This window comes from Lolium rigidum, chromosome 2 (genome assembly GCF_022539505.1).
Source record: "Lolium rigidum isolate FL_2022 chromosome 2, APGP_CSIRO_Lrig_0.1, whole genome shotgun sequence".
Lineage (NCBI taxonomy): Eukaryota > Viridiplantae > Streptophyta > Magnoliopsida > Poales > Poaceae > Lolium > Lolium rigidum.
The window spans coordinates 160,970,145-160,990,116 of record NC_061509.1 but is presented as its reverse complement, the minus strand read 5'-3'; the positions used below and the strand labels follow the sequence as shown (position 1 = coordinate 160,990,116).

At 43.4% G+C, this 19,972-nt stretch overlaps 1 protein-coding gene across 1 annotated transcript in view; it reads left to right on the top strand.

Annotated features, from left to right (window-relative positions):
- LOC124692510 (UDP-N-acetylglucosamine transferase subunit ALG14 homolog) overlaps positions 1-4,286 on the top strand; it is a 30,063-nt gene extending 25,777 nt beyond the window's left edge. Inside the window, exons 4-5 of the mRNA XM_047225901.1 lie at positions 3,862-3,921; positions 4,110-4,286. Coding sequence (XP_047081857.1) covers positions 3,862-3,921; positions 4,110-4,286 — 237 coding nt within the window. The remainder of the gene's footprint in view (positions 1-3,861; positions 3,922-4,109) is intronic.
- The last annotated feature ends 15,686 nt before the right edge of the window (positions 4,287-19,972 follow it).

Here is a 19,972-nt window from a genome sequence, read left to right as displayed (position 1 = left end):
GGGACAGTCCTTTACTGCTGATTTCCAAATACTTCCACTAAAAGGATCAGAAGCAATTCTAGGAGTCAATTGGTTCAAGAACCACAATCCTGTTACTTTCGATTTCTTGGCAAGGACAGTAACCTTGAGTAACAAAGGCTCCCTGTGCACTTTTGCTGATCACTTGGTGCCTGCCCAGAACCTGCTCATTTCAGCAGAAGAATGTTCCAAGTTGTTGGCACATCAAGCAACTGGATACATGCTTTACTACCTGACAGACACAACAGAGAACAAGGCTGAGCAGTCAGACAGTGATACTCCAGTACCACTACAAAGTATCCTGGATCAATTTTCTGACATTTTCTCAGAACCAACGGGTTTACCTCCTCACCGAGCTGCTGATCACAGCATACCCCTGATTCCAGGAGCAAAACCGCCAAATATTCGGCCCTACAGGATGTCCCACAGCCAAAACAATACCATTGAAACAATTATACGGCAGATGCTGAAAAATTCTGAAATTCGAGCCAGCACAAGTCCCTTCTCTTCTCCTGTGATCTTAGTCAGGAAAAAGGATAAGTCGTGGCGATTATGTGTGGACTTTAGGAGTTTGAATGAACTCACAGTCAAGAACAAATTCCCAATTCCAGTAATCGAGGACCTTTTGGATGAATTGCATGGCAACTATTTTCTCCAAGCTGGACTTGAGATCTGGTTATCATCAAATCCGAATGAGAGAGGAAGACATCCACAAAACTGCCTTCTCCACACACCTCGGCCATTATGAATACAAAGTCATGCCTTTCGGTTTGAGTAATGCCCCAGCTACCTTCCAGGAATTGATGAACTCCATTTTTTCCCAACACCTGAGACATTTTGTTCTTGTGTTCTTTGATGACATCTTGGTATACAGCAAGAGAATGGCTGAGCACAAAACACACCTGACCACTGTGATGCAAATTCTCAAAAACCATGATCTCAAGGCCAAACTCAGCAAGTGCACCTTTGGCCAACCACAGGTGGAATACTTGGGGCATATCATTTCAGGTCTTGGAGTAGCTACCGATCCTAACAAAATCAAGGACATTAGCAACTGGGAAACTCCTACCACTATCAAGAAATTAAGAGGATTTCTTGGCCTAACGGGGTATTACAGAAGATTCATCCAGAACTATGCAAGCATTTGTCAACCTCTATATCTTGCCCTCAAGAAAGAAAACTTCCAGTGGGGTACACAGCAAGAGGCAGCATTCAAACAGCTCAAGAAAATCATGTCCACTCCACCAGTCCTTAGCCTGCCGGATTTCACTCAACCTTTCATATTGGAAACGGATGCGTGTCATACAGGGCTGGGAGCTGTCCTCATGCAAGCAGGAAAGCCACTTGCATTCTTCAGTCAAAGTTTGGGTCCTAAAGCAAGTGCTCAGTCAATATATGAAAAAGAAGCATTAGCCATTTTGCAAGCTTTGAAAAAATGGCGCCACTACTTCTTGGGCCACAAGGTAATCATCCGGACAGATCAACAAAGTTTGAAATATCTGGGTAGTCAACGCCTCCTCGAAGGTATACAACACAAACTTATGTTAAAACTCTTGGAATTCGACTACCAAATTGAATACAAGAAAGGGGCAGAAAATTCAGTGGCAGATGCTTTATCACGGAAATACCAAGACACGGACATGGAGACAAGCAATCAACTGTCCCTGTTACAGGCTTCTTGCACCTCCATCTCCACTTCTGTTCCGGACTGGCTTTCTGAAGTTATTGACTCCTACAACAATGATGATCACTGCACAAAACTTCTTCAAGAACTGGCAATCAAGCACGACAATCAATCACTATATACACTGCAATCAGGTATATTGAGGTATAAAGGCAGAATCTACATTGGTTCTTCCACGGAGTTAAAAGACAAGTTATTCCACACCTTCCATTCTTCTCTCTTTGGAGGTCACTCTGGCAATAGGGCAACTCATCACAGGCTTCAGAAACTCTTCTACTGGCCAAAAATGCGGCAATACATAGCAGCACAAGTAGCTGCTTGTCCAACATGTCAGATTTCCAAAACTGAAAAGGTTCCTTATCCAGGACTACTTAACCCATTACCTATTCCCAAGCAGAAGTGGACAGATATCAGCCTGGATTTCATTGAGGGATTACCCAAATCAAGAGGTAAAGATGTTATCTTGGTAGTGGTTGATCGGCTCACAAAATATGCACATTTTATTCCACTATCCCATCCTTACACAGTGCAGAAGGTAGCTGATTCCTTCATGGACAACATTGTCAAATTACATGGTCCTCCGGCCAGCATTGTTAGCGACAGAGACACTATTTTCACTAGCAACCTCTGGAAAGACATGTTCTCCTCGTTCAACATCAAACTGAATTACAGTACTGCTCACCATCCAGAGAGTGATGGACAAACAGAGAGGGTGAATCAATGTCTGGAGCAATACTTGCGTTGCATGCCATTCCAAGAACCAAAAAAGTGGTCTGATTGGCTCCCGGCTGCGGAATGGTGGTATAACTGCACTTACCACACTGCCATCAAGATGTCACCCTTCGAGGCTCTCTACGAGTATGCACCACCACTACTTCAGCACATTTCAGTTCCATGCAATGTTTCAGCAGATGTACAGGTTTCGCTCAAAGAAAAGGACCACATGATCAAGCTTTTGCAACAAAACCTGCTACAAGCACAAAATCGAATGAAGAAGTATGCTGATGCAAATAGAACAGAACGTTCCTTTCCTGTGGGTGATTTTGTGTACCTCAAGATGCAACCATACAGGGAGACGGCTTTGGGTTTGCGCAATTCCCTGAAGCTCACATCAAAATGGTATGGCCCTTTTCGCATCAGCCAGAAGATTGGTCAGGTTGCCTATAAGCTCCAGTTGCCTTCTGATTCTCAGCTGCATGACGTTTTCCATGTGAATCAATTGAAGAAGCACATTGGAACAAGAGCAATTCCAAACTCCAAACTACCTCTGGTAACTCCTGATGGTAAAGTCAAGGTAGCTCCTCTTGCTATTCTTCAACGTCGACAAATCCCCCGCAATGCAGGTGACTATGATGTGGCTGTGCCCCAATGGCTAATACACTTGCACAATATGACTCCAGAGGAAGCTACTTGGGAGGATGCTTCGTTCATTCAGAGTACTTTTCCAGAATTCAAGCCCTGAAGTCTTGACTTGAGGAGGCGGCTCTGTCAGGACCCGGCAATGCTTGACGTCTACAGTCCCAGAGTCTATCTTAGTTAACTAGCAGTAATTATGTTTTGAGTTAATGAATGTATTAAGCAAACCGTATTAAGCTTGGCCCTGCCTCTTGTGTTATAAAAGAGGGGGAGCGGGTGGAAGGGAGGCAAGCTAATAGAACACTTTATTTCCATGTCTTTCTTCTTTTGCAAGTAGCTGTAGATCTGAGCCTCGCGTGCTCCTCTTTCTTCCTCCTCAAAAATTCGATTTATCGTCAGTGATCTCCGGGTCCTGACACGGATCGGTGGAGGAGTGAGGGGAGATAGGAAGATGAGGCACTGAGGAGATACGACGGAGTGGCCGCTTGTGCCGGGAGGCGATCGATGGAGCGGCCGGCGGCAGCGTGCTATCGGGAGAGAAAGAAATTGGTGCTGTTGGCGAAAGGAGAGATGGCGTGAGCGATGTGCTAACCCAGGGGCGGTGCTAACTGGACCAGGCTCCATTATGTTGTACTGTTACGAGTGAACATGTGGACCAATGAAAATCACAGAATCAAATCTCAGCGCTTAACCCCGCGGCGCGATGTGTCTATCGTGGATGGCTGTGGGATGGGGCAAGTATACACGCACTTACTTATTCTCAATGAGCAAAATTATACTTATTGCTTGTAGTACCCCTGCAGATATTCTGCAATGGCCCGGGAACATGCATTCCTCTATGTGCTTCAGCTTTCCTTCTGAAGGTAACTGTACATCCTGTGTTCTATGCTAGCTCAGGAGAAGATTAATGCTGGATGAAACCATATAACACCTGTAGTACTTTTTTGTTCATTACAGGACAGAAACTAGGATAGTAGGGTGTCAAGATTGCCATAAAATCTATGTTTGCAATACTTTCAGTTTGAGTACTCGATTGCTATATTGTTTGCAGGTGCTTGGTCTGGGATGGTCCTCCATTTTCTATGTCGAAAGTATTGCAAGAGTAAAGAAGCTTTCCTTAAGTGGTTTACTGTTGTACAAGCTACGGTTAGTGGACCAGTTTTTCGTGCAGTGGCCTCAGCTGCAACAAAAATACCCTAGAGCTCAGTATGCCGGCCGTTTGATGTGAGGAATCACACCCGTAAGTGATACTGGGACAGTCTCATGTTTTTTAGCGCGTCGATGATATATGTAACAACCCAACAGATACAGGTGTAGTTTTCTTTTTTGTGGGGGAAATGCAAGTGTAGTTGAATGATACTAGATGACCCGTTGCACCACTGGCGCAATTTCTCCTATAAATGTTGCAAGACTACTCAGCCATCCAGGGGGTCTGAGAGGGGCAAAACGATCGTGTTCGTCCGTTTCACCCTTCTGAAACCCGCTTTGCACCTCAACCATCGGATCTAGTAATTATTTTTGTACCAGCCGCTGCTTGTTCTGGGTGCATGACGGCTGGGCCCGTGCATGCGTGGGGCCGTTTGTTTGAGACAACGAGGGTTCGTGCTCGCGTCGCTCAGAAAATTGAAGAGGTGAAAACCCTAGCCAACCAAAGCCTCATCCTCTCCCCAATCCCGTGCCTCCCGTCCTCCCCCAATCCCTGCCTCCTCTCACCTCCTCCTCCTCTAGAGACAGCGGCGGCTCGGCCCGGCCCGGCCATGGAGACGGAGCTCACGCGGCGCACGGACGAGCCGGAGCGCGGCGGCGTTCGAGAGAGGAGCAGCTGGCCGCGGGGAGATCGAGGGCGACGGGCGGCTGGAGAGCAGGCCGCGGCCGGCGAGCTCGCGGAGGGACGCACGGGTGCAGCCATCGCCGGCGAGCTGCGGGGGCGAGCGCGCGCATGCAGGTGCGGGCGGATGGCGGCGCTCCCGGTCGGGGCGAAGGGTGCGTGAGAGACGCACTTCAAGATGCGACGCCGGAGCGCGGCGGCGCTGGCCGGGGCCTTGCGTGCCGCGGTCGGGGCGCAGGGCACAGGTGGCCGGGGTGGAGTCACTCACGCCAGCTCGTCAGCTCCCGCCGGCCTCCTCAAGCCTCGTCAAGCCATTGGCAAGGACCCCGTCGCCTGATGCCCATGGTGCGTACCCTCTCCTCTTTCTTTTTGCCATGGATCTGAAGGAGATATGCCCTAGAGGCAATAATAAAGTGGTTATTATTTATATCATTATGTTTATGATAAATGTTTATATATCATGCTAGAATTGTATTAACCGAAACATTAGTACATGTGTGATATGTAGACAAACAAGAAGTCCCTAGTATGCCTCTTAAACTAGCTTGTTGATTAATGGATGATTAGTTTCATAATCATGAACATTGGATGTTATTAATAACAAGGTTATATCATTGTGTGAATGATATAATGGACACACCCAATTAAGCGTAGCATAAGATCTCGTCATTAAGTTATTTGCTATAAGCTTTCGATACATAGTTACCTAGTCCTTATGACCATGAGATCATGTAAATCACTTATACCGGAAAGGTACTTTGATTACACCAAACACCACTGCGTAAATGGGTGGCTATAAAGGTGGGATTAAGTATCCGGAAAGTATGAGTTGAGGCATATGGATCAACGGTGGGATTTGTCCATCCCGATGACGGATAGATATACTCTGGGCCCTCTCGGTGGAATGTCGTCTAATGTCTTGCAAGCATATGAATGAGTTCATAAGAGACCACATACCACGGTACGAGTAAAGAGTACTTGTCGGGAGACGAGGTTGAACAAGGTATAGAGTGATACCGAAGATCAAACCTCGGACAAGTAAAATATCGCGAGACAAAGGGAATTGGTAATATATGTGAATGGTTCATTCGATCACTAAAGTCATCGTTGAATATGTGGGAGCCATTATGGATCTCCGGATCCCGCTATTGGTTATTGGTCGGAGTGAGTACTCAACCATGTCCGCATAGTTCTCGAACCGTAGGGTGACACACTTAAAGTTGGATGTTGAAATGGTAGTTCTTGAATATGGAATGGAGTTGGAATATTTGTTCGAAGTCCCGGATGTGATCCCGGACATCACGAGGAGTTCCGGAATGGTCCGGAGAATAAGATTCATATATAGGATGTCATTTTATGTGAATAAAATGTCGCGGAAGGTTCTATGGAAGGTTCTAGAAGGTTCTAGAAAAGTCCGGAAGAAACCACCAAGGAAGGTGGAGTCCACATGGGACTCCACCACCATGGCCGGCCAGCCCTAGATGGGGTGGAGTCCCAAGTGGACTCCACCATAGGGGGCCGGCCACCCCCACATGGGAGGTGGAAATCCCACCCTTTGGGTGGGAGTCCTAGTTGGGCTAGGTTTCCCCTCTTATGGAAGGTTTTGGTTTCGGGTCTTATTCGAAAACTTGGACACCAACACTTGGGATCCACCTATATAATGAGGGGCCAAGGGAGGGGGCGGCCACCCCAAGACCACAAGCTGGCCGCCCCCATAGAGTGGCCGGCCACCCCTCCCAAACCCTAGCCAAGCTCCTCTCCTCCATATTGCCCGCATAGCTTAGCGAAGCTCCGCCGGACTTCTTCACCGCCACCGACACCACGCCGTCGTGCTGTCGGATTCAAGAGGAGCTACTACTTCCGCTGCCCGCTGGAACGGGGAGGTGCACGTCGTCTTCATCAACAACCGAACGTGTGACCGAGTACGGAGGTGCTGCCCGTTCGTGGCGCCGGAACCGATCGTGATCAAGATCTTCTACGCGCTTTTGCAAGCGGCAAGTGAACGTCTACCGCAGCAACAAGAGCCTCCTCTTGTAGGCTTTGGAATCTCTTCAAGGGTGAGACTCGATACCCCCTCGTTGCTACCGTCTTCTAGATTGCATCTTGGCTTGGATTGCGTGTTCGCGGTAGGAAATTTTTTGTTTTCTATGCAACGTTATCCTACGGTGGTATCGAGCCGTGTCTATGCATAGATGGTTGCACGAGTAGAACACAATGGTTTGTGGGCGTTGATGCTCTTGTTATCTTTAGTTGAGTACTTTGCATCTTTATGGCATAGTGGGATGAAGCGGCTCGGACTAACTTTACATGACCGCGTTCATGAGACTTGTTCCTCGTTCGACATGCAACTTGTATTGCATAAGAGGCTTTGCGGGTGTCTGTCTCTCCTACTATAGTAAAGATTCAATTTACTCTTCTATTGACAACATTAGTATCAACGTTGTGGTTCATGTTCGTAGGTAGATTAGATCTATATCGAAAACCCTAAACCACGTAAAATATGCAAACCAAATTAGAGAGCGTCTAACTTGTTTTTGCAGGGTTTGGTGATGTGATATGGCCATAATGTGATGATGAATATGTATGAGATGATCATTATTGTATTGTGGCAACCGGCGGGAGCCTTATGGTTGTCTTTAAATTTCATGTTGAGTAGTATTTCAAAGTAGTTGTAATAGTTGCTACATGGAGGACAATCATGAAGACGGCGCCATTGACCTTGGTGCTTCGCCGACGATGATGGAGATCATGCCCGAAGATGATGGAGATCATGTCCGTGCTTTGGAGATGAAGATCAAAGGCGCAAAGACAAAAGGGCCATATCATATCACATATGAACTGCATGTGATGTTAATCCTTTTATGCATCTTATTTTGCTTAGATCGCGACGGTAGCATTATAAGATGATCCCTCACTAAAATCTCAAGATAATAAAGTGTTCATCCTTAGTAGCACCGTTATCAAGTCTTATCATTTCGAAGCATCTCGTGATGATCGGGTGTGATAGATTCGATAAGTACATACAACGGGTGCAAGACAGTTTTGCACATGCGGATATTAAGGTGGCCTTGACGAGCCTAGCATGTACAGACATGGTCTCGGAACACGTGATACCGAAAGGTAGAGCATGAATCATATGATTGATATGATGAACACTTTGAGTGTTCGCCATTGAAATTACACATTTTCTTGTGATGATCGATTTGAGGTGCGATGGATTTGGTTCGTGTGATCACTAAGACAATGCGAGGGATATTGTTTTGAGTGGGAGTTCACCTAGATTTTTAATTATGTTGAATTAAAATTTGAACTCAATTTGTCATAAACTTAGTCTAAACTATTGCAAATATATGTTGTAGAGATGGCGTCCTCAATCAATTTTAACCGGTTCCTAGAGAAAGAAAAGCTTAAGAGCAACGGTAGCAACTTCACCGACTGGTTCCGTCATGTGAGGATCTTCCTCTCTGGCGGAAATCTGCAATATGTGCTTGATGCACCGCTAGGTGACCCTCCTGTAGAAACTGAAACCGATGAAGTAAAAGCTGTTTACGAGACTCGAAAAACTCGGTACTCTCAAGTTCAGTGTGCCATCCTGTGCAGTCTGGAATCCGATCTTCAAAAACGTTTTGAGCACCACGATCCTCATGAGTTGATGAATGAGCTGAAAGCTATTTTTGAGACTCATGCGGCCGTGGAATGCTATGAAGCATCGAAACATTTCTTCGGCTGTATGATGGAAGAAGGCAGCTCCATTAGTGAGCACATGCTCGCCATGACCGGGCATGCGAAGAAACTCGGTGACTTGGGAATAGTGATTCCTAACGGATCGGGGATTAATCGTGTCCTTCAATCACTGCCACCAAGTTATAAGAACTTTGTGATGAACTACAATATGCGAGAACATGAACAAGGAGTTACATGAACTCTTTGGCATGCTAAAAGCTGCTGAGATTGAGATCAAGAAAGAGCACCAAGTGTTGATGGTCAACAAGACCACCGGTTTCAAGAAACAGGGGCAAGTCTAAGGGAAAATTCAAGAAGGGTGGCAAGAAAGCTGCCACGCCTCCTATGAAACCTAAGAACGGCCCTAAGCCCGATGTTGAGTGCTATTACTGCAAGGAGAAGGGACACCTGGAAGCGTAATTGCTCCAAGTATTTGGCGGATCCGAAGAGCGGCCTTGTCAAGAAAAAGAAAGAAGGTATATCCGATATACATGTTATAGATGTTTATCTCACTAGTTCTCGTTCTAGTACCTGGGTATTTGATACTTGGTTCGGTTGCTCATATTTGTAACTCGAAACAGGAACTAAAGAATAAACGACAAGCTGCTTGAAAGATGAAGTGACGATGCGCGTTGGAAACGGATCCAAGGTCAATGTGATCGCAGTCGGCACACTTCCTCTACATCTACCTTCGGGATTAGTTTTAAGCCTAAATAATTGTTATTATGTACTGCGTTGAGCATGAACATTATATCTGGATCTTGTTTAATGCAAGACGGTTATTCATTCAAGTCCGAGAATAATGGTTGTTCTATTTTTATGAATAATATCTTTTATGGTCGAGCACCACAAAAGAATGGCTTATTTCTATTAGATCTCGATAGTAGTGATACGCATATACATAACATTGATGCTAAGCGAATTAAATTGAATGATAATTCTACTTATATGTGTCACTGTCGTCTTGGTCATATTGGAGTGAAACGCATGAAGAAACTCCATACTGATGGATTACTTGAATCACTTGACTTTGAGTCACTTGATAGATGCGAAGCATGTCTAATGGGAAAAATGACTAAGACTCCATTTTACTGGTATGATGGAGCGAGCTACTGACTTATTGGAAATCATACATACCGATGTGTGCGGACCAATGAGTGTAGTATCGCGCGGTGGTTATCGTTATGTTCTAACCTTCACGAGATGATCCGAGTAGATATGGGTATATCTATTTCATGAAACATAAATCCGAAACTTTTGAGAAGTTTAAGGAATTCCAAAGTGAAGTAGAAAATCAACGTAACAAGAAGATTAAATTTCTACGATCCGATCGCGGAGGTGAATATCTGAGTTATGATTTTGGCATGCATTTAAAGAAATGCGGAATACTTTCACAATTGACACCGCCGGGAACACCACAACGAAACGGTGTGTCCGAACGTCGTAATCGAACTCTCTTAGATATGGTTCGTTCTATGATGTCTCTTACTCGATTTGCCGTTATCATTTTGGAGTTATGCATTAGAGACAGCCGCATTCACTTTAAATAGAGCACCATCAAAATCCGTAGAAACGACACCGTATGAATTATGGTTTAATAAGAAACCTAAGCTCGTCGTTCCTTAAAGTTTGGGGTTGCGAAGCCTATGTAAAAAAGTTACAACCGGACAAGCTAGAACCCAAAGCGGAGAAATGCGTCTTCATAGGATACCCTAAGGAAACTATAGGGTACACTTTCTATCACGGATCCGAAGGCAAAATCTTTGTTGCTAAGAACGGAACCTTTCTTGAGAAAGAATTTCTCACTAAAGAAGTGACTTGGAAGAAAAGTAGAACTCGATGAGATTAATGAATCTATACTCGTTGATCGAAGTAGCGCGATGCCGGAAGTTGTACTCGTACCGCCTACACCGGCAACGAGAGGAAGCTAATGATAATGATCATGAAACTTCGAACGAGGAAACTACTGAACCTCGCGGATCGACAAGGGAACGTGCCACTCCTGATTGGTATGATCCTTGTCTAAATGTCATGATTGTGGATAACAATGATGAGGACCCTGCGACGTATGAAGAAGCAATGATGAGCCCAGATTCCAACAAATGGCAAGAAGCCATGAAATCCGAAATGGGATCCATGTATGATAACAAAGTATGGACTTTGGTAGACTTACCCGATAGCCGAAAGGTCTGTCGAGAATAAATGGATCTTCAAGAGAAAAACAGATGCTGATGGTAATATTACTGTCTATAAAGCTCGACTTGTCGCAAAGGGTTTCCGACAAATTCAAGGAGTTGACTACGATGAGACTTTCTCACCCGTAGCGAAGCTAAAATCTGTGAGGATTTTGTTAGCAATAGCTGCATTTTTCGATTATGAGATTTGGCAGATGGATGTCAAAACGGCGTTCCTTAATGGAGACATTGAGGAAGAGTTGTATATGGTACAACCTAAAGGTTTTGTCGATCCTAAAAATGCTGACAAAGTATGCAAACTTCAGCGTTCAATCTATGGACTGAAGCAAGCATCGAGAAGTTGGAACCGACGCTTTGATAAGGTGATCAAAGACTTCGGGTTTATACAGTGTCATGGAGAGGCCTGTATTTACAAGAAAGTGAGTGGGAGCTCCGTAGCATTCCTGATATTATATGTAGATGACATATTATTGATCGGGAATGATATAGAACTATTAAGCGATGTAAAAGGTTATTTGAATAACAGTTTTTCAATGAAAGACCTTGGTGAAGCATCATATATATTAGGCATCAAGATTTATAGAGATAGATCAAGACGCCTAATAGGGCTATCACGAGTACATACCTGGACAAGATTCTAAAGAAGTTTAGAATGGACGAAAGTAAGAAAGGGTTTTTACCTATGTTACCGGGCAAGGTCTTGAGTAAGACTCAAGGACCGGCTACGGCGAGAAGAAAGAGAAAGGATGAATCAGATCCCCTATGCTTCGGCGAGTAGGCTCTATTATGTATGCCATGCTATGTACAAGACCGGATATAGCGCATGCTGTTAGTTTGACTAGCAGATATCAAAGTGATCCGGGAATGGAACAACTGGACAGCGGTCAAGAATATCCTGAAGTACTTGAAAAGAACTAAGGATATGTTTCTTTGTTATGGAGGTGACCAAGAGCTCGTTGTAACAAGTTACACCGATGCAAGTTGGAACACCGATCCCGATGACTCTAAGTCACGATCCGGGTACGTGTTTATATTGAATGGTGCTTGCGATGAAGTCTGGGCAAGCTCGAAGCGGTGCACGGTGGCGAAGTCTTCAACGGAATCGGAGTACATAGCGGCTTCAGAGGCTTCATCGAAGCGGTATGGATGAAGAGGTTCATTGTAGAGCTCGGTGTGGTTCCTAGTGCATTGGACCCATTAATCATTTACTTGTGATAACATGGGTGCCATCGCCAATGCACAAGAGCCAAGGTCACACAAGAGGCTGAAGCATATCAAGCTGCGTTACCACTCGATTCGCGAGTACATCGAAGATGGAGAAGTAAAGATTTGCAAAGTACACACTGATCTGAATGTAGCAGATCCGTTGACTAAAGCTCTCCCTAGGGCAAAACATGACCAACACCAGAATGCCATGGGTGTTAGGTATATTACAATGTAATCTAGATTATTGACTCTAGTGCAAGTGGGAGACTGAAGGAGATATGCCCTAGAGGCAATAATAAAGTGGTTATTATTTATATCTTTATGTTTATGATAAATGTTTATATATCATGCTAGAATTGTATTAACCGAAACATTAGTACATGTGTGATATGTAGACAAACAAGAAGTCCCTAGTATGCCTCTTAAACTAGCTTGTTGATTAATGGATGATTAGTTTCATAATCATGAACATTGGATGTTATTAATAACAAGGTTATATCATTGTGTGAATGATATAATGGACACACCCAATTAAGCGTAGCATAAGATCTCGTCATTAAGTTATTTGCTATAAGCTTTCGATACATAGTTACCTAGTCCTTATGACCATGAGATCATGTAAATCACTTATACCGGAAAGGTACTTTGATTACACCAAACACCACTTGCGTAAATGGGTGGCTATAAAGGTGGGATTAAGTATCCGGAAAGTATGAGTTGAGGCATATGGATCAACGAGTGGGATTTGTCCATCCCGATGACGGATAGATATACTCCGGGCCCTCTCGGTGGAATGTCGTCTAATGTCTTGCAAGCATATGAATGAGTTCATAAGAGACCACATACCACGGTACGAGTAAAGAGTACTTGTCAGGAGACGAGGTTGAACAAGGTATAGAGTGATACCGAAGATCAAACCTCGGACAAGTAAAATATCGCGAGACAAAGGGAATTGGTAATATATGTGAATGGTTCATTCGATCACTAAAGTCATCGTTGAATATGTGGGAGCCATTATGGATCTCCGGATCCCGCTATTGGTTATTGGTCGGAGTGAGTACTCAACCATGTCCGCATAGTTCTCGAACCGTAGGGTGACACACTTAAAGTTGGATGTTGAAATGGTAGTTCTTGAATATGGAATGGAGTTGGAATATTTGTTCGAAGTCCCGGATGTGATCCCGGACATCACGAGGAGTTCCGGAATGGTCCGGAGAATAAGATTCATATATAGGATGTCATTTTATGTGAATAAAATGTCGCGGAAGGTTCTATGGAAGGTTCTAGAAAAGTCCGGAAGAAACCACCAAGGAAGGTGGAGTCCACATGGGACTCCACCACCATGGCCGGCCAGCCCTAGATGGGGTGGAGTCCCAAGTGGACTCCACCATAGGGGGCCGGCCACCCCCACATGGGAGGTGGAAATCCCACCCTTTGGGTGGGAGTCCTAGTTGGGCTAGGTTTCCCCTCTTATGGAAGGTTTTGGTTTCGGGTCTTATTCGAAGACTTGGACACCAACACTTGGGATCCACCTATATAATGAGGGGCCAAGGGAGGGGGCCGGCCACCCCAAGACCACAAGCTGGCCGCCCCCATAGAGTGGCCGGCCACCCCTCCCAAACCCTAGCCAAGCTCCTCTCCTCCATATTGCCCGCATAGCTTAGCGAAGCTCCGCCGGACTTCTTCACCGCCACCGACACCACGCCGTCGTGCTCGTCGGATTCAAGAGGAGCTACTACTTCCGCTGCCCGCCTGGAACGGGGAGGTGGACGTCGTCTTCATCAACAACCGAACGTGTGACCGAGTACGGAGGTGCTGCCCGTTCGTGGCGCCGGAACCGATCGTGATCAAGATCTTCTACGCGCTTTTGCAAGCGGCAAGTGAACGTCTACCGCAGCAACAAGAGCCTCCTCTTGTAGGCTTTGGAATCTCTTCAAGGGTGAGACTCGATACCCCCTCGTTGCTACCGTCTTCTAGATTGCATCTTGGCTTGGATTGCGTGTTCGCGGTAGGAAATTTTTTGTTTTCTATGCAACGTTATCCTACAGGATCATGTTCTAGCTCGTTGGAGATGGAGCCCTCACTCCTGCACGTGATTTAGTCTTCCTCTATTCTCAGTTTATCATGCACAAAAACATGATTTATAGATCGGTACCCAGTATGTTTTCTCTCGCACGATTCTCCGACCATAATGATGACTCAGCTATGTAGCGCTCGTAGCCAGCGTTTCTTTGTCCTAGGTGAGTGCTTAGGTTCGTGGGATTCCCTTCATAGTATTGCAGAAATTTCATGCTTCAAGGAAATATGAACAATGTGGTTTCATGCTTCAAGGAAATATGAACAATGTGGAGAATGGAATTGGAAAAGAGATTCTATTGGTGTTGTCCCTGTCTAATAGATGACACAATGTACAGGATGTTTGGGCGCTTGTGCTGTCTGTGGCCCAAAGTTTTGCAAATGGCTTCTACTCGCTGGTATTCCCTCTATTCTTCCTTGTCACCACTTTGTTCTTTGAGTCAATCACTCTGATATAGGAGGTGCAAAATGTGATGAGAGCATAGTAGTACATTTTGGAAGGTTACCATGCCTAATTTGTGGGTGGGTAAATATCCGGCTATGAAATAGATTAAGTTAATTAGAAACTAGAATAAATAAATGGCAATGAGGTCATGCTTTCTAATTTGGTTCACAAGGCTTGTATTCTGATGTGTTGGTACCACATGAGACATATCTCCATTTCATAGATCTCAGCTGAAACTATTAGGTGGCTGAATTTACGGACAAGAAGCTGCAGGGCAGCGCGGACAAGAATCAGCAGGGCGGCGGTGCTCCGCCTAGAGGAGTTGCAGGGGAGAGGAAGGATGCCGGAGACGGGAGGGAAGAGCGGGCGGCCTCCCTCTCTCTTTGTAAGCCATCTGGTCGGTTTTGCATTATGGAATAACTATTTTTCTGAATATGGGAATTGGCTTATTTGATCTATATGCAATTAACAAGTATGTAGTGTTCAACATGGGCTCGGAATTAGAATGAAGCTCTTGTGATGTAGAACTCAAAATAAATACATGCACTAAGCTTAGTAAGGTATCACAAGGATAGCAGCCAATATTTTCTGAAATTGTGCTTGGTTCTGTTTGCGGAAGTAGACAAATGGCAATCTTGATGAAACACTGCATTTTTCGTTCACAGTGACGATTTTTCCATGTGGCTGAACCAAATGCCTTTTAGAATTAGAAATATGACTGAAGTTTATGTTTTTACAATTTTTATATTTGTACCTACATGCTTTTCGCAGCTAATTAATAAGTTCTGTCTTAATATGCGAGAGGACATGAGATCAAACTCGGTTCTTTGGGATGATCGTGCAGCTGAGTTCAAAGTTGAGGGGGCTTGTGCTATAGGAGATACGGAACAGGCAGAGGCGCCTTCTTTGTTGGACCATTCCCTGAGATGGTAAAAGGTAAACTTGTAGGCATCTACTCTTATATGTGTTTCACTTCAGAGTTTGATATTTCAGTCCATATAACAGGTTGGTTTACTGTGATTCCAATACAGTTTGTGTTTTCAGGTATTTTGAGTAATGGAAATTATTATACTTGGATTGTAAGTGTGATGCGATTTTTCTTTTAAACTAAACCAACCATGATTCGGTTTGTGCACAGAGTGATGACTGTTTTAGAGTAAGCTAACCTTGACTGTTTTAAAGTAAATGGCATATTTTGAATGATTTCTTTTATTCGAGCATTGTTCACCACTATTCTTTATGTCATGACATTTTTTATTTATGCTTCGGAGCTAATGCAACTATGTGACCAATCATGTATTTATAAAGGTTTGGCACTTCTTTATTTTGGTTCGACTTCTTTTAATCATTTTGTTGTGTATTCAAGTTTTTGCGGTTGTCACTATACCATAATAATGATCCATGTTAATCACCAATGAGAACTATGTGTGCATGAAGTTATTTATTTAATCTAGGAGGCCAATATAATTTTGTATCAAAAAATGTGTTTATACCAGCTTGCTAACCTGCAATTTCTGCTATAACGTAATTTTTTGGTTCAGTTTATAGAGAAAATAACTACAGTATCATCGTAAAAAGGTTGAGAATACCTACAATATCATCCTAAAAAGGTTGAGAAAATATAAAATTAAAATAAGTGAAGTTGGCATTGTAATGCTTTGAGTTTTCTATTTCGGTAACTTAGTTTTTAAGTGCTCAATGCTTGGCCATGTCGTGCTACCTTGCATGCGATAGGAGTGGATGCAGGACACAGGAATCGTCGATCAGGTATATTCAGTACCTCTATTGCTGTTTGACCCTAGCCCATATATGGAATGCAACAAGGCAGGAATTCGTAGTCATTTGTCGACGTGTGCTTACCATTATTAGGGTCATATTCTGATTATGTACCAAACGAATGTCTTGACAAAGTTCCAGGAAATGCGGTTCAATTAACTACTACTGCTACATGTTTATTGTCTCCTTCAGAATTCAGACCTCTGCCCTTTTCGTTGACATGCATGTGAACTGAACTAGGCCTACAGGTCTGCAAATCTGGTTGCCGACAGATGTTAACTTTTCTAAGTAGTACATACAATTTATCTCTAAATTTACTTAGCTATAGAATTCTGTGTAAATCACACCGGGGCGACCGATGCATGTGCAGCAACGGCGACAGGTTGGTCCCTGTAGGCACTTGATCAACATAATTTGAATTTTGTAACAACTATGGGTGATGTAAGTAATACAGATAGGGTTTTCCAAATTATCTCTATTGTTTCATCCTGTTGATAGATGCACGACTGAACATTTCGTTTCCGTTTCATAGTTAACAGTTGAATATGACTAGCCTTTAAGAAACATGGGTTGGTACACTGTAGTTGGCATGTGGTTCAAATTTCTGCTGGATTTCAGGTTCTGTTTTGTTCTTGGTAAGCTTTCAGCTTTCATGTAATTTTATTATTAAATTGGTTGCCATCTTTGCTCTTATGTTCTATAACTGAATGTACTTAGGCAGTTAGGCTCGAAACACAGAATATAATGGTCTATATTCAGGTTGCTATACAGGATAATCTCAGTTTCTACCATCTAAGTAATTCCATGGTGAAACTGAAGGGAAGGATGCAACAAATTTGCCAGCATATGCTGTCAGCTGATGCCTAAAAGTTTGTCAGGAAAATCAAGTTCGTGATATAAGATTTCTAACACGCAGCGCTTTAAATTGGCAGTATTGTTTTAAGGGTCGACAAATTATTCAGAGACCTTGAAACCTTCAATGCTTATCACTGAGCAGGCATGCCATATATCGGTACGGTCTATCATGGTAAATAGAGGTGGATGGGCCAAACAAAATTTCTCATTTGTTAGCATTAACTTTTTATGTTAAGCCTCTTGAACGTACCAAGCACGCTGTATTGCTCAAATCTTTGTGGGTTGAAATTTAAAACATACAATTATTTCAAGGTACGAATGCACATGTATCTGTTGTTTCTATGGTAAGCACTCTACTGTAACATACATGTTTTTGATGGATGTGCTATAAACGAAAAATACCTTAGTAAATGGCATCTAAAGTGGCAGTAGTTTACACAATGCTTATTTCAGCGCTTTGCTGAAATCTCAGGCCCTTGAGTTACTATTCACATGAATAATGAAGCTTTCTAATTCTACGGTCTCTCCTGAAGAGCGGCAGGATCTAACGGTGTTTGCATGGTGGGTTCTTGATGCAGGAATGGATTTGTACCAATGACTACAAAAGGGGGAAGCTGCTCCCTACCCTTGGCAGGTGAATTGTTATTTTTATAGGGTACACAGTTAATTTGTTCAACTATAGTACAGTAGTCTGTGCATGAGACAGAGATAAGGCATTACTAGATATTCACCACAAGTTAAAAATTTATTTCTTCAGGTATAATTGTTTAATTTTCTCACAAACCTCTTGCTGCAACTACAGTTTTTTTGTGCCATACACACGAATTAATGGGATCATCTTGTGCAACTACAGTTTTTTTGTGCAACTACAGCCAGGTAATGTTCTAACTTCAGTAGCAGAGGGCTCAAAACTTTCCAATTAATTTTCCAAATAGCTTATGTCATGTTCTTGAGCTAACTCAGCGGATCATGTCAGAAACTTGCTATTTTGAGACCAAGCACTATGTCAGTTTTGTTAAAATAATAGAGCGCCCTGTCAGAAAATTATGTGGTGATGTATTGATTCAGGTGAACTAATTACTTGAACTGCACCATCTACTACTAAGTCTACATACTTTTTTTCGAGTAAGCGTTTTTGTATAATAGGGATTTGTTGCTGGTGCTTTACAGAGTACAGGGCGTGCTACATTTATCATGCTTTTAGTATGTGTATACACTGCATGACTGAATTAATGTTGTTTACTTTTTTGTTTGGTGTTATACATCTTTATTTAAGTCCCTTGGTGTTTACATCCATGTCTGAAGTTATGATATGTGAAACGTATTTAAATATTTCTGTTCCGCAGATGTTGGCCGATGCTTGCCTGCTGAGCACGTTCATGAGGTCTTATACATAATGGGCCATGATGACAAGGTGTGTGTCACGCCAGAAGTGGGAATTTTTCTTGTTTGCCTATGTGTTCTTGACCTCAGACCATGAGGTAAAAGAGGTGACACTCTTTGATACGGTTGATTCATTTGTGCAATCCTGAGACCAGGAAGAAAGAGGTTACCTCAGACCATCTGCCTGAGGGACACGGAGGTTGAAGGCGGATATCTGAAGATGGACGGGACACCTCTCTTTCCCACATGAGGCCAAACCGAGGGTTGTGGTGGCCACGTTTATGGAAGTTCTCAAGATGGTGCTCTATTGCAGCCTCAGATAGGGACCATTGCTTGTTCTCAAGATGGTGCTCTATTGCAGCCTCAGATAGGGACCATTGCAGTTCTCAATATGGAAGTTCTCAAGATGATGCTTTTAATCTCTTCCATGTTCTGATATTCACATCTCCTGTGCTGGTTCCTCTCCCAAGTAGATCCATGGTGATTGGTTCAAGGCATGCCACTCTTGCTGTACCATTTTTGGTGTGCTCTATTTCAGTGTTTCTTTCGCTCTCCTTGCCTTTAGGTAAGTAGTGGTTTGCTAGCTGTAGATGAGGGGGTATGGAAGCTCGACCAAAAGCTCTTGAAGGTATAGTTTGACTGTTTCTTCTTTCAATTTTTCTGCAGTTCCATTTAGTTACACATGTTAGATTTAGACATGATTATATCTAATGACTGCTATATGACTGTCATATGCTCTTTCTTATTAAATATTATTCTGGTTTTGCTTGTTATGGAGAAATGAATATTATGTGATCAAGTGCATTCTTTGCATCATTGTTTATTGCATGAAACGGCCAACGAAAAAACGGTATGGTGTGTTCTAGGCTAACTTCACTTCTGGTCGTTATTCAAGTGGAAATGCTAAAGAAGCTTCAGCAGACCTTCCATTTGATGCTGGTGTCAAGGTAACTCGATGCCCCATATGTTGTTTTGTGTAAAACACATGACACGCCATCTTTCCGATTTCTGGAATTTCCGAGCGAGTGAATTGCCTTTAATAGTTTGATGATGCCAGCATAGCAAAGAAGTTTGTACTAACAGACTGAGTTATCAGCCTTTGCTATAATATTCAACTTGTGAAATAATAATAAATCATGTCAAAAACTCCTCGGGGCCAAGCCAACTGCATCATCACATAAATTATGTCTCAACTGTTATTTTTATATGCTTGCGTGGGTAAGGTCCTAAGGGAAAGGATAGCATGCTCGCTCTTGACCGACTTGCTGTAGACTCTTCCTCCTGGTGTAGATGCAAGGTTCCGGGTTATTTCTGGAGAGTATAGATCTGATAAATGCATTATCTTTAATTGTATTTTTTATTGATTTGACGAGATGCTTCCAATTGGAATGTTGGGCAACTAAAAGATTACCTCGGTATTTCAGGAA